General features: G+C 39.0%; 1 protein-coding gene across 1 annotated transcript; it reads right to left on the reverse strand.

Annotated features, from left to right (window-relative positions):
- Window positions 1–3,118: 3,118 nt before the first annotated feature.
- Window positions 3,119–14,263, reverse strand: LOC145444669 (uncharacterized). Its single transcript, XM_080322687.1, has 8 exons — window positions 13,621–14,263; window positions 13,351–13,558; window positions 13,201–13,297; window positions 12,855–13,022; window positions 12,577–12,792; window positions 8,876–9,020; window positions 6,518–6,588; window positions 3,119–3,816 (listed from the first exon to the last, which is right to left on the reverse strand). The coding sequence occupies exons 1-8, from the start codon at window positions 13,946–13,948 to the stop codon at window positions 3,565–3,567; spliced, it is 1,485 nt and encodes a 494-aa protein (XP_080178813.1). The 5' UTR covers window positions 13,949–14,263; the 3' UTR covers window positions 3,119–3,564.
- Between the last annotated feature and the right edge of the window lie 674 nt (window positions 14,264–14,937).

Below are 14,937 nucleotides of genomic sequence, written 5' to 3' on the forward strand. Positions count from 1 at the left end.
AAGTAAGTTCTTTTTAACGGGGAAGGGGGGCCTTTAGCTAATCGCGAAATGAATAGATTTCATAAAATCAAAGCGAGCTGTAGCGACTAACGATTGACCCCCTTTGCGGTACCGTACCATAGTCTTTATGGATACAACAATTTCCGCGGTTAATACTTTGATCATCAACATCCACACACGTTTCAATGTTCTTCAATTCTTCTTTGAAAGTATCATTCTGCACCAACTTGATTACACATAATCTAGCTTTGCTCATTTCTTGCACTGATACCGGTACTTTTATCTCATCATAATTGGGTGTAAGCTTAGTTTTTCTGGCATCCAATTTAATTCTCCAATACTAGATAAATCTTTTCATAACTGCTGTGAAAAGAAGAACTTCCTGCCACGATGAATCACAACACATCTTTTCAAGAAGATCTGGCAACTCAACTTCTCCTTTAGTTGTCAAAACAGTTGCTTTCCTAGGTTCTGGATCTTCTTCATTCAACGCAGAAAATTCATTTGAGCTTTTCACATCAGCAGGTATTGGCCTGTCTGAAAGGTTTGCTGACATGCTAGGTTTTGATGAAATTTCTGAAAAATCTTGTTCAAAGCATTTCAGCACTGTCACTGGATTAATCAATCCTTTGGTCTGATGAATGGGCACAAAACTAGGTTTGGTAAAATTGTGACTCACAATGCGGAGTGCTTGGACATGATTTTGTTACAAGGCCAACTATACTCCATCCCAACACTGATTTAATAGCATAGCTTTTGGACTCTGTATCGGTGATGACTTCAATGGGACTGGGAGCTTCGATGCAATTGCTGGGTCATGAGTGAATATCCGGATCCGATCACACACTTTCTCATGGTCATCCGGTTTCATCTGACTGGAGGGACATGTACTGACCAATAAAGACACAATATGGTGAACATGTGTGGGAAAACTCAACCCGGAATTGTTAGCGCGATGGGGAACACAAATTCAGCCGTTTTCCGAACACCGTTATCCACGTACCAACCAGGTGCCAAAATCGAGGGGGGTGTTTTATTCAGACATTTGACTCTGGAAAATCCAAAGCACGAACCCGGACATCACGGACATATCGAAACCTATTGTCCAATTTCCAAAACATACAGGTCGATGCACAACAGCGCATTGCATGTGGGTAACCGATGATTTTGAGGTGATGCACCAGAACAAGTGAATATGTGATTACACAAATGTATCGAAATCGTTGTTGGTGTATATTTTGTCGCTGTCCGTTGTACCAATATACAAAAATATCAAATTGTCGGGTGTGGTTGTTAGTTTTCAAAACGAAAATGGTATTGTTACTCAGGGAAAAGATAGATTTCCAGGTTAAAAGGGTTTGTTACTCAGGGAAAAAATATATTTCCAAATGAAAAGGGTTTGTTACTCTAGGAAAAGATATATTTCCAAACGGAAATGGTTTTGTTACTCTAGGAAACGATATACCCGCAAGTGAAAATGTATTGTTACTCGGGGTAAACGATAGATCTCCAAAGGACAATGGTATTTTTACCCAGGTAACGGTGGACCTCCAAGTGAAAATGGTAATTTTACGCAGATAATTGTCAGTTGTCCAAACGAAAATGATATTTTCACTCGGATAAGCGTCAGTTGTCCAAACGAAAATGATATTTTTACTAGGGTAAGCGGCGTGTGTTCAGTGTTACCAGTGCCATTGGTCTTGTTAAACGTTGTCGCCGGTGCTCGTTGGTGTACTATTATGAGTGTGAAAAGGATTTACCCGTCTTGTGCAGAGTATCAGAGTATCAGAGTATCGCGACAGTGAAGATATTTTTCACGTGACGAAACAAGATCATCGGTCAAATGTGATCACATGTATTTCCATTACCGGGTTGCTGTACAAGAGAGAAAAGTGTACAGTTAGCTCGTGCTGTATGCTTCAATTAAATCCACAAGGAAGATCACTTATGAATCGATTCGAAACATTTCAACCCTTCTAACATTTAGTGCAGGGGTCGGCAACCTTTTGCTAGTCGCGGGCCAAATTTCCGGTGCTCAACATTTTGGCGGGCCGGACCGGAATTTTTCCTAATACTATATTTAACAGTCACGTCGGTATATTACCCTACAATGCTGCAATCTCAATCATACATATCACAAAAAGAGCAAAACACAAGTGTTTACACTTCAACAACGCAGGATAAATGTGACACTTGGCGCAGCTTGCTTTGTGAAAGGTTTTCAACTTCTGGTAACAAGTCAGATGAAGCAAGAATCAGACCATATTCTAAATGTGCGTGGGGATACGTGATCTTAGCTTGCTCTTCGTGAATTTCATTGTTGAAAACTATTGTTCACATGCGCACGTGCTACCAAAAGTCGATGCTATTTCTTTTGCATTGTTGCACTCTTAGCGAAAAAAGTGGTTATACACACCCCAAAAGGTGGTACACGAAAACAGAACTTACGTAACCCTGGGGTTGTATATCGTCAAAACTCACCCCAACACTTTGGGTGTCGATCTAATATCACACCCAACCTATCCAAATTGTTTGGGGTGGATTATCCTTATTACCACCCAGTGTAATTCCTGTGCTCCCCTACGAATGGCTACCTTAGCAAATCAACAGCAGATACAGCCATGATGTCATATATTTTTATTCTTTGCACTATAATAAAAAATAATAACAAGATATTGCTTGAAATAACCAAAGAACTGAGAAGAAAGAGAATAAAATCACTGATTTGATGATTTTTCCTGCCGTGTTAAAATTTGTTTTCCTAATTTCAGCTATTCAGTTGTTATTGTCAGGTTGTCTAAAAGCGTTTAACGTTAGAGCTAGGTCTATTCCAACCAGTAGCAGCCTACTTGGAGCGGATTGGAAATTTCGTCACTTCAACATGAAAAAGAACAATAACACACAAAAAATACGATATTGCAGGTATGCTTGTTGAACAATGATGATTTTTCTACGCGTTTTGATCTTGATAAGGGCCCCTAGGCATATTCTTCAAAACAAATAGCCAGAAGTTCCGTTTAGATTTTGTGAAATCAACAGTGGCGCGATAAAAGATAGTCCCAGATATTGACTGTCACCTGAGAACTATATTAACAAGTATTATACCTTCTTGGTCAGTTTATTTACTTTTCGTGGTCATTCATTTCAGTGTGGAAAATATCATGTTTTCCGATTTTATCACCATCGATTTGGCCATTTCAATGAAGTTGACTCATTACTATATTAACAGTGTCGCATCGTTTTTATATATGAAATGGCGATGTCTCTATCCTAACTCTATGGCAGAGATCCTTGTAAATATGTAAGCGCATGGAGAAATCATCACTGTCCAATGGGCATAGCTGAAACACAATTTTTTGTGATGTAAAATTGACGAAATTTGTCATCGTAAACAGAACTGTTATTTCCAAAATTGATATCTAGTTTGACTCGGCTTCTACTTGTAGGAATTGAGCTGAATTTGGCCTGCAATATATTTCTTTGCCAAGCAACCAGATAATTTAACAACTGAATCACTGACATTTGAGAAGAAAAGATTTCTCAACACCTCTACATGCTCATTGCTCATGCAATATTTAGTAATTTTATGGCCCGAATAGGCATCTTGATAGATGGCAGTTTGATCACATAGCTACACACGAAGCACATATATGCTGCATTCAAGTATGAAAAAGATATGTCAAATATCCAATACACTGATATCAGCACTGCTAAAGCTTCCTCCATATTTTCGCATGACACTCGAGCCCCATCAAATAGCAGGAATGTTGCTTCATCATCAATGAGGATGGTCGGATATGGACTTTTCGGAGCATCCTGAAATCGAATTGAATATTAAAACCCAACTAGGAGCCAGATACACTGTGATTTTAAATATTGACACCGTGACAGACTTGCCTGATCGACATACTTGAACATTGTGTGTGACTGACCAATTCAGTAGTTTTTAACGGATTTTTTTTTGTTATGGGAGTAGTGTAATCTTCTTTGTAAGGGAGTAGTGTAATCTTCTTTGTAAACTACTTTCTACTTTTCAAAATCCAAATTGCAAAAGTAAATGGTTAATCCAAAATGCAGTGGGAGTAGTAATTGAAGTAGTTGGAACACATGACCAGTGGTTAGTATTTACGGTGAGCACAACTATAATAAATAAACAAAGAATCGGTCACCGTAAATACTATTTTATTCGAATCCAAATTTTTCGATGGTTATAACTCCGCTTCCACTGGTTGGAATTGAACCAAATTTGGTGAGCGTCGTTTCTATAGACAGCCTAACACTTTCATGGGGTGAACAGAAAATTTTCAAATTTTTCGTACTTTATTTTTTATTGTTTATTTTTATATACTAAATAGAAACTTTCTTCTCCTGTAGCAAAGCGGTTACTGGTTGGAATTGAACCAAATTTTGTGCGTAGGCCTAAATTAGGTAACTTAACAATTTTATCAAGTAGCCGGTACGATTTAAGAAAAAAAGTCATTTTTGAAGAGCCCTAATGACCACTTTAGTAAGTACTGGAAGTAGGTGAAATCTAATTGAGTACTCCGATAAAGCAGTAATATTTGAGATATTCATAGCATCTCAAAACCCGACGTGTTAGAACAAAAATAACGCCAGTTTCGGATTCAGCGCTCCAAAATTAGGTACAATTGACACAATGAAATCCTGGCGCAAAAATCGTGTAGAACAGTGTTATCATCCACAGATGATCAGTAGGTAATAATTTTTACTTTTTCCAAATACTCAGGTAGGTGCTGCTTCGTTTCCGTGCGTACTCGAAAGGTTATTGTTTCAGATTAGTTCCACTTCTCACATACTTTTAATGCAAAGTGATATCTTTTTGGTGACATTTTTATCACTTTTTACCAGCGAAATTGTCACACTACCAGACAAAATCGTCACTGCATCACAATAAATTAATGAACATATTTTTATGTAGGATTATGAAAGTACAGAACTTCAATATTACAGCAAACAATATGTCCATCCTGCCATATCTATTCTACTCAAAGCTTTTCAACTGACTGTCATCAGGCACAAACGTCAGTAAATGCGATCAAACACATTTGAAATGCAGAAAGACATAAGTCATTGTGGAGTAATAATGACAAGGCAATATATATTTCGAATTTCATTGATCGCATTCACTGACGATCGTTGTCAGTCAAAAAGTTTAGAGTGGAAAAAATTTAGCAATATGAACATATTGTTCACTGGAATATATTTTTGCAAATCATATTAATTGACAGTGAAGGTAGTCATTGTGGGCCAGTTGCGAATAAAAATCCTGCGAAATAGGAAGTAGCTCGCCCTTGAGTCTGTGACGTCTTGACAAAAAACCTATTATTATCATTGAATCCATCGAACTACTTGAGTAGCTTTCAAAACTTCTCTTCTCTACTTCTACTTGACGCAGCTCGTTAATGCAATGGAAATCGCTACTTTTGCATAAAATTGCATTGTAAGCCTACAATGACCACCTTAAAATTTTTCTCGTGAATAGAGAAAAATCAACTCTGGTAAGTTTAGCAGAAAGTCTAACTTCCACAGATGAGTCAATCAAGTCAAGCAGGGTTTATTTGAAGCACCACATTTGCAAGCCAAAATTCCGGTACACACAGGGCGCGGTAAGCGGTCAGCATCAGACTGATCAAGTAAAACGCTGGAAATATCTGAAAATTCACACGGGAAAAGCCCAGCAGCTTCACGATAGATGGATATTACGGGTATTTCTAGAAAACACACCAGACATGATTCTGACAAAATATGCCAGACAAAAGGCGACATGCGGTATAGCAGAAGTTGAATGAATTTGGGCGAATGGCCAATTCAGATCAGACACTTTTGGAGAAAGAAGCGGCATGGCGCGTTTCGGCCGTGGCCACTAGGGCTGGCCAAATTCGAGTACCTGGGTGATTCGAATCTGAATCATGTATTATGCTTCGAGTCGAATAATCGAGAATCCCTGATCATTACACCATAACAGCATGTAAGATGTGCAATTTCAAATATGTACCGTTCATGCCGCAACAAAGGATATAATGCCCGTTATCTATCACATTTAAGATACTTTGGTATTTTTTCGACCATGCCGATTACCGACTTCGGAAATGTGTTATGTACAATACGACCTAGATTTTGTACTATGTTTCGTATGTTGAAATAGACCAATTCAGGTATCAAGGCTTCCAGAGTGGAAAATTGTACGGTACCAAAATTACAATGTTTGCTGATAGATCAACTCAACATGCAGTGGCGAATAGCGTACAATTTCAGTACTTGAAAAAATTATATTTTTCTGCTCGACTCGTTTCATTAAAATTAATACTCGCTTCAGATTCGATTACTTGAATCATTCTGCCAAGCCCTAGTTGCCGGATCTGATTAAGTAACATTTGACGCAAAAACACGTATTTTGCTGCTAAACGTGCCCTGTGTGTCTCTTATAATAAGGAATTCCTTCCACAAATAATTTTGATGGTCCATCATCAGAATTCCAAAAAATGATCATAAATACCTCAAAAATGATAAATTGTGTCCCCTGAAGTATTCGTACCATTCCAAAGAGCCATCCGACACGTTCTTTAGCTGAAAAATGATGTAGCAATTAGTGAAAAATTGAGCGTCTTACCTATCATGACGTTATAACCGTACACTAATCCGATGGGCAAAGACACCATGGTGCTGAGAACAAATATGTTGCATGCCTGTATCGTTTGCCATTTCGTCTATATCAGGAATATAATGTTAAGGATCAGTGGCATGCCTTCCAAACTTCCCCTGGTTGCGCCACCGGGAATAGGCATATTATTGCTTGGCCAGAGAAGTAAGTTAGGGAGCAATTGTTGTGACTGTGAGGTAATATAGTAGCCTATATACTGCTTCTGAAGTGTGAGATGACACCCATGCTCTTCGGTTATTATGATTTCTGGTTATTCTATGAGATAGGCCAACAGTCACATTTGATCGAAGTGTCAGTCATTGAGGTTGTCCATTTAAGAATGGGATATTGAGAAATTGAAGAAATAAAAATTTATTTTGTATTAAATTACCGGTCTGTAAAGAGTCGGAAAGTCAGAAAACCGGGCGATATAAATAGTATACTGATCCTCGAAATAGCAGCACTAATTCGAGCTCACTGCATAATTCCCTGTAAAGACTGGTATTTATTGTTCGAAAATAATGATCGAAACGAGAGGTAATGCACAGACGGGCCAAGCCTCGCCATTGATAACGCAATTTATCGTAAGTAGCTTAGAATTTATTATAGCTGATAATAATCGAATGTTGACTGTCACACTGATTCCAAAAATCTAAATACTTATCGAATTTTCAATTCTCAAAGTATTCGGCTGCAACATAACGTTGCGCCTATATTTTATCACCGGTACTACACAGAGCTATACTTAGCAATTAAGAATGTGGATAGTTATGACGTTGTTGTTAATTTGAGTTTGTAATATTGTCACATCCACAACAGTTCATTTGCACCATGCATCAGAAAGGTAATGCGGATTTGAAAACTGCGTTTTGAAATGGGAGTAGACATGTCTGCCATTATGCTCTTTGATTAATCAACGTATTTCACAATTCAAGATTTCGAGTCGGGTACATAGAATTTGCGAGTGAAGTTGGCTGCCGGCGTGACAGTAAATCAGGGTTGTAAGCTAGTCACATCGCTCCGAGTCACAAGTAAATCTCACTTTTATAGTTTTGACTCTAGTCAAGTCGACTAAGTTTCAATTCACCCCCGAGTCGATACCTAAGTGTTGGGGGTTTACCTAGGCTCCTCCTCGCCACCTCATCCGTGTCAGCGGTGTCTTACAAAAGCCTAGAGGTGGGCCGTGCTATAAGTCGGCAGTTACGGAAAATAAGAAGAATATCGGCCTGGTGTAAATGACCATAGTAGTCGACAAACACCATGAATACCCCAAAACAAACAAACAAACAAACAACCCCTGAGTCAAGTCCGAGTCCAAGTCAGGGATCAGAGGGTCGAGTCCGAGTCATTGTATTATGACTCGAGTCCAAGTCATTGTGTCGACTGCTCAGTTTCCAGTTAGTCTTCTTAAACCCACTTTTCAAAGCTCTGTTTGGTAATATCGAATGGTTCGCATTTATAATACAGGCCTACTAATTTTCTTCACTTTTAGCAGTTTCTGGTCGCATTTTCAAGTACCAGTACCGATAGACGAAATCCCAAGAGTGTGGTTAATTTACTTCTCTTCGAAATTACAAGGAAATGTCGGTCTTAGCCGTCTGAGTCTCGAGTCATGCGCAATGACTCGAGTCCAAGTTGAGTCAATACACAGAATGACTCGAGTCGAGTCATTTCCACTCGAGTCACGATTTTCTGATGACTCAACTTACTCGAGTCATTTTCTCTAAATTTTAGCAGAAAATCGCGACTCAAGTCGAGTCATGACTAGAGTCATTACAACCCTGCAGTAAATTAAATTTGATGATTTTGAAAAGAGGAGGTCCGAGCCCCAACACCTGAGGGCGGCATTATCTTCACGTCTCAAAGACATGTTTCTACTGCCACGAGAATAATAATTATTCTGGCCCTGATAAAAATTTACCAACTACTCGCTGCAATAATGATCAGCTCAGTACAACAATAAATATTTGGCGAAGAGCCATATCTTATACCCAAAAGAGCCATATATGGCTCGCGAGCCATAGGTTCCAAACTACTGTGCTACAGCATGAATTAATCACCATGACCTGCTATTTATTGTATATTCAGAGATCACCAACATACATATTATTCTGTCAGTTCAAGGTCGTAGCCATAAAACCACTGAAATTAGATTGTAAAAATCAAGTTGGTGATAAAGAGCTCATGCATGTGATTAATTAAGAAATCCCTTACCTACTAGAAGTCTGATTTCATCAGGCACATTTTGCCACTTGCTGATCACCAGTCGCTGAACTTTGTCCATATTGCTGGATTGCGTGAAGGAACGCAATTTTTCCAATATGTCAATGCCCAGCAGTAATTTCATCTCAGTGAGTATCTAGGAAAAATTCATGCCATTTCAAATAGGCTATTTAGTGACTCTGGTAATTTTCGAAATGTTCATGTAAAGAGATTATTCTGGATTTTTTGGAAAAGTAGCTGAATAATTTCTCGGTAGCTATTACTGATCAACCTCTCTTGAAGTCGTACTAGATAAACTTAACCACAACTTCACCATCAAAGTGATTCTAGCAGTTGCGCACATTTTAGTCTGAACAAAGCAATCAGTCAAAACACTTTCTCCTTGATTTGGTCTGGAATCAAGTCACTACCTTCGAGTGATGAGTCATTTACATTTCGACTAGTAAAGTCAAGTCAAGTCAATCGTTTTTCAGATGAGACTCGAATCGCGTCAAGTCAAGTCAGGATTCAAGTCAAATTGAATTTTCGAAGTACAAGTGATGATGCAAAGTCATTACATTTTTCGAACTGGGTGAAAGACAGATTAATTGGCCATTTATCTTGCATCAAAACGAATATGAAGTTGACTAAACATGCGAAAAGGTGTTGTATCGCTCACAAACACGTAGAACTGCTAATAAAATATGTGAGTAGCTGTTCAGCTACATGCTACAGTTTGTTATCATAGCTAAAAGTGAGGATCGAATACGAAGCCTCGAGAAGTTGAAACAAATTGATATGGTACAACACACTACTTTGATTTAAATCGTAGGGTTGGAACGTTGTTATTAGATTAACCTACTAGCGGTCCAGTACTACTACGACAACACATGCTGTGATCTTTTCGTTTGCGGTCAATTTATTCGTGATGTACCAATGGGAGGATCAGTAAATCGTAAAATCAGTGAATGACTGGTTGCTCTCATTCTGACACTGGTGTATTGCGAACAAACCGGAACCACATAAGATAGAGTGATTTAATCGACACCGTTCACTTAATGACTTGAAATTGACCAACAGATTTTGCTCCAGGTTACGAGTCAATCCACACTTCTGAAGCGCCGAGTCAAGTCAATCCAGGGTTGTAATGACTCGATTCCGAATCGTGTCACGATTTTCTGATAACTTGATAACTAAAGTAATTTTCTTAAAATAAGCAAATAAGTCGACTTGTGTATTGACTCGGGTCATTGCGCACGACTCGAACCAAGTCATTTGGCCAAGACCAATATTTCATTGTAATTGCAGAGAATAATAAAGTAATCAAACTATTGGGAATTCGTGTATACGTACCGGCACTTGAAAATATGACCAGAGACTGATAAAAGTATATCATACATGCAAACCACCGATATAGCCAAATAGCATTATAAAAAGTGGGTTTAGCAATACTTTAACTGGAACCTGAGCAGTCAGAACGATAGCTTGGACTCGGATTCGAACCGCAGTCAGAATACCTTGACTCGGACTCAACCTCGCTGACTTGAACTCGCACTAGACTCGGCGTTGAATTGAAAATGACTCGACTTGACTCGAGTCAAAACTACAAAAGTGGGATTTACTTGTGACTCAGAGCCTTGTGACATGGTTAGAACCAGGGCTTTGGAGCAGCCGTAAATTTAAACTGCTCCAGCTCCGGCTCCGGAGCTCTCTTCTATCATACGTTAGCTCCGGCTCCAGCTCCGGAGCCGCATTATAACCACTGCTCCGGCTCCAGCTCCGGCTCTGAAATTATCGAATGGTCCTGTCTATATCAGGGTGGCCCGCAAATGTGGCCAGCGAGAGGGTTTTGCGTAGGCTTACCATACGTCCTCTTTTAAGAGGATTTGTCCTCTTTTTTGACTTTTTTGAAAGTGTCCTCGGAGGACGCCCTTTTGTCCTCTTTTTTGAGATTTTGTCCTCTTTTTTGAAAATTTAGGTCAGATTTAGAGGAAATTGCGAGTGATATGCCGCAAATTAGCGCAGAAGTGAAGCTCCGGCGGGTATTTCGGAGGGAAAAGTGGTGATTTCAGCTCTGAGCGAAAAGAAGACCTTTTTTTTTTTTTTTTAGTCATCCACCTGGTAATGTGGAGTGAAAAACGTGTTTTTGAGCTCTGAGTGGAAGTGAAGACCTTTTTTTTTTTTTTTTAGTCATCCACCTGGTAATGTGGAGTGAAAAACGTGTTTTTGAGCTCTGAGTGGAAGTGAAGACCTTTTTTTTTTTTTTTTTTTTATTTTTAGTCAACCGATCATGAAGCGGGTGAAATTTACCTGTTTTTGAGAATTCTTCTCCAGTTATGCTTGACTGAAATTCCTGAAAAAGTGTCCTCTTTTTTCATTTCCGAAATATGGTAAGCCTAGTTTTGCGTTTTGCGTGACCCGCGAGGTAATGTCCTATTATATTATCGAAAATGAATTGCTCAGATTGTGAACTTGCAATGCCAACCAAAAATTACAATTCTGGCTGCGACACTTGGGATGTTGATGACTAAAATATCAGTTCCGACGCATTGGCAGATCCAGGTTACAGTCACATTTTCAGTAAATCGTCGTACATTACAATAAACTAAAATAGTAGCGAAATTTTTCTTCACGCCTCGCGTGTTTAATTGTCACACGATTTCTTGCTTGGTAGCCTACCCCCTACTGAAAACGAAAAAAAACGCTTAATTTACCCGATTGAGTGTAAGAAAACGAAAAAAAACGCTTAATTTACCCGATTGAGTGTAACTGTATTCACAATTACGGAAGAAAGTATTTTTGCGTTTGCGCTCGCATAAAGATCGTCGACGGTGAAATGTAGGCACAAAATGATTGTCGCATATTATCTGAGACCTTCGATATCGATGTGCCCAGACGCCGAATAGTCGTGTCCTTGCAAACTGAGCCTAGCGGGTGGTATATAATAGACCCGCAATACTCACCTAGTTTATTTATACACTTAGAAAATTTTACCCGCTTGGCGTGGCTAGTGGACCGCGCACTCGTTCGTCAATTGCATGTGCCCCTTTATCCGAAAAGGTTGGCCATTCCTGGTCTATATAGATTACTAATCTACTAATAGGTTAGTTATCTATAGTAGGCCTAATCTAGAGTCCGTCAACCGTCATTAACATCCGATGTAGCAACAAAGACATATAGGTGCCGCCGTGCCGGCTTGTGACTTCATACTGAATACTTGTCAATTGTCGACAACATCATAGTTGCACTAGAACACAATTTACTCCATGCCATTGCTGTGCACAGCATTAAAATTCAGGCCTGGTGTTCAATTATGATAAATCAGCAGATGTGGTTGTTGCATATATAATAGCATCTTCTGAAATAGGCCGGAGCTACTCCACAAATAACGGGCTCCAGCTCCGGCTCCGGCTCCGGCTAAATTTTATGTAGAGCTCCGGCTCCAGCTCCGGCAAAAATGCACGGCTCCGGGGCTCCGGCTCCGGGCTCCGGCTCCAAAGCCCTGGTTAGAACCATGAGTCAAGCCAAGTCATTTTAGAAAAGTGACTCTAGTCAACTCAAAAGTAATACGAGAAAGTCAAGTCATGACTCGATTTATCAATCTCTGGATCACAGTAGGGCTTCTGCTTACCTGATGGTAAAACATATAGGACAACCAGCACTGCTGCTAAAACTATCGCTCTCTATATCAAATAAACGTGAACATCACATACCCATTTTGCTTCAGTAAGAACAGGAAATTCGTTAATGACTTCTTGAGTCATTTTTCCTTCGAGTATCTTTTGTCTGCGGTATAAGAATGTTTTAATCATTCTATCTTCAATCACGGAGAAAGCCGGTTTGGTCTTTTTTGCTTCGATTTGTATCGTCTTAATATGCATTGCAATGCTGAATTCATCTTCCATACTTTCAACCAACTTTGGGTCATACTGAGTTAAACAATAACTTGATAATCATATTGTATAATAATATTTGTATAATCATAATTTACCTGTGATACTCTTGGTGTCTTACAATGTTCCAATCTATCAGGTTCCAATCTTCTTTTATTATTTTTTGAATGCCCATATTTATTTCGCATGGCTTGTTGTGTTGATGATGCCTTGATACGTCTTCTCAAATCTTTGAATCTATCGCGGAGGAATGATCGCCAAGATCGCTGTTTTACAATTAAATAATTAATTTCAAAGCTTTCTACAAGAGAACGAACAGAAAATTGTTTGGTCCATTCCACAAAATATACATGAATGCAAACCTGAGGAAAGTCCACACCAGGGAAGTAAGGCAGTAAGCGAGACATAACAAACTAAACATTATTTTAAAATCAGCACACTTACATAAGTTTCTCCCCGATAGTTATCTTCATCTCTTAGGACAGGGTACGCATTTACGAGTTTTTTACATAGATTGACATATCCATGTGACCCCGGATATCTGAAACAATTAATATAGTACAAAAGAAGCAGGATTCCAGGATGGGAACTTACAAAGTGTATTCTTTTAGCTTGTTGAACAAGATTGTGACGATTTCTTTTCTGATATGTGGAGAGAGAGTACGGGTTCTGTTTTTCGTAATGTCATTCAAATGATGACGGATATGGACTGGAAATGTTGGCAATTCACATTCAGCTGCCTTTGCAGCACCCAGTTCAATGCCATGATGAGAGTGAATACTTTCATCAGACTGATCTGCACCTGTAGTATGAATAAGATCACATTGTCATATTAAAATGGACCACTTGTTCACTCAAGCTTACCATCACAATCATCAGTGAAATTATTAATTTGAACTGAATGATCGGAAATTGAAGTCTCAGTGGTCGTAGATGCAGGCAGGTCTCTGTTATGTTCAGATACCAGTTGAAGCTTACATGAATCTGGCAGATTTGCCATATCAGTAATATCCACCCAATCGTCAAAGTATTGGTCGAAATACTGTACTGTGAAATCTCCAACACTTGGAAATTCGTTCATCAGCATTATGGGTAAGGAAAACTTGCAATCAACGGATACGATCTTCTTCTCTCTACCGAATGTCACGTGATACCTAAACATTATTCTACCAACAAAAATAGAACAATCCATATATAATTAAAATAAATATAGTTTGATGTATCCCTATATATGTATACTGTGTTTCAACATGTACTGTACATCACATTGACGAATCATAAACAATATACAAAAACAAAAAAGGAACCAAGAATAAGTTTGACCATGCATGTAGGAGTGAAATGTTTCTTTATCATCTGAAATGATACTGGAATCATAACGAAGGGCCGTCTCCTATTAGTCTGTAATGCAAACGAATGTAATGGCTGCCCGCTAGAGAGTACAAATCTAGTGGATGGGAATTGATTTCAGTACCAGCAACAATCACTGTATAACTATTCAAGACCTCTACACAGTAACAGTGCATGCTATTACAAAAATTCAACACATCAAGTTTTCGGGTCACCAGATACCACTTTCTGTCGTAGCAAACAAGATCACTAATCTGACCAAACGCAATGCCTGTTTGAGAAGCAGCAAGCACCAGTACATCGTCGATATTGTAGTGCTTAGAATCAGTATATAAATATTTTACAAATTCAGCATTTCCATCAATTTGTAGATGTGGAAACTGGCGATTGAATGCCTCGATGATGTATGGGGATATTTGAGTAACATCGGTGATTTCAATACCACCACACTGGTCTGGATCAGAGAGCACATGATCAGGCAGTTGTTCCCAACATTTCCGAAGCTGGATTCGTTTGCCAATAGTATAGGGGAGATTTTTGAAATTGCGAGATGACTGAGCAATTTTTTTAACTCGTTGGTGATAGGACTCGAAGCGCATGCACCAGTAAAGACGCATGGGGCCGAGATTTCGTATTTGAGTTGGATAATGCAATAAAAAATGGAATTTGGGCTTGATCTTTTCGGGGGATATTTGCAAAAACAACTGATAGAACTCACTGACAATCACATCTAAAGTCGCTATACCAGTAAGCGAAATAGCAGGTGCAAGAACCAAGTCACAGATGCGAGACAGACATGTATAAAGCTTCCATTCAGAAAATTCTTCCGGG

The sequence above is a fragment of the Botryllus schlosseri genome, chromosome 8, assembly GCF_051294905.1.
Source record: "Botryllus schlosseri isolate E-star chromosome 8, Bs_hap1, whole genome shotgun sequence".
In the NCBI taxonomy this organism is placed as follows: Eukaryota; Metazoa; Chordata; class Ascidiacea; order Stolidobranchia; family Styelidae; genus Botryllus; species Botryllus schlosseri.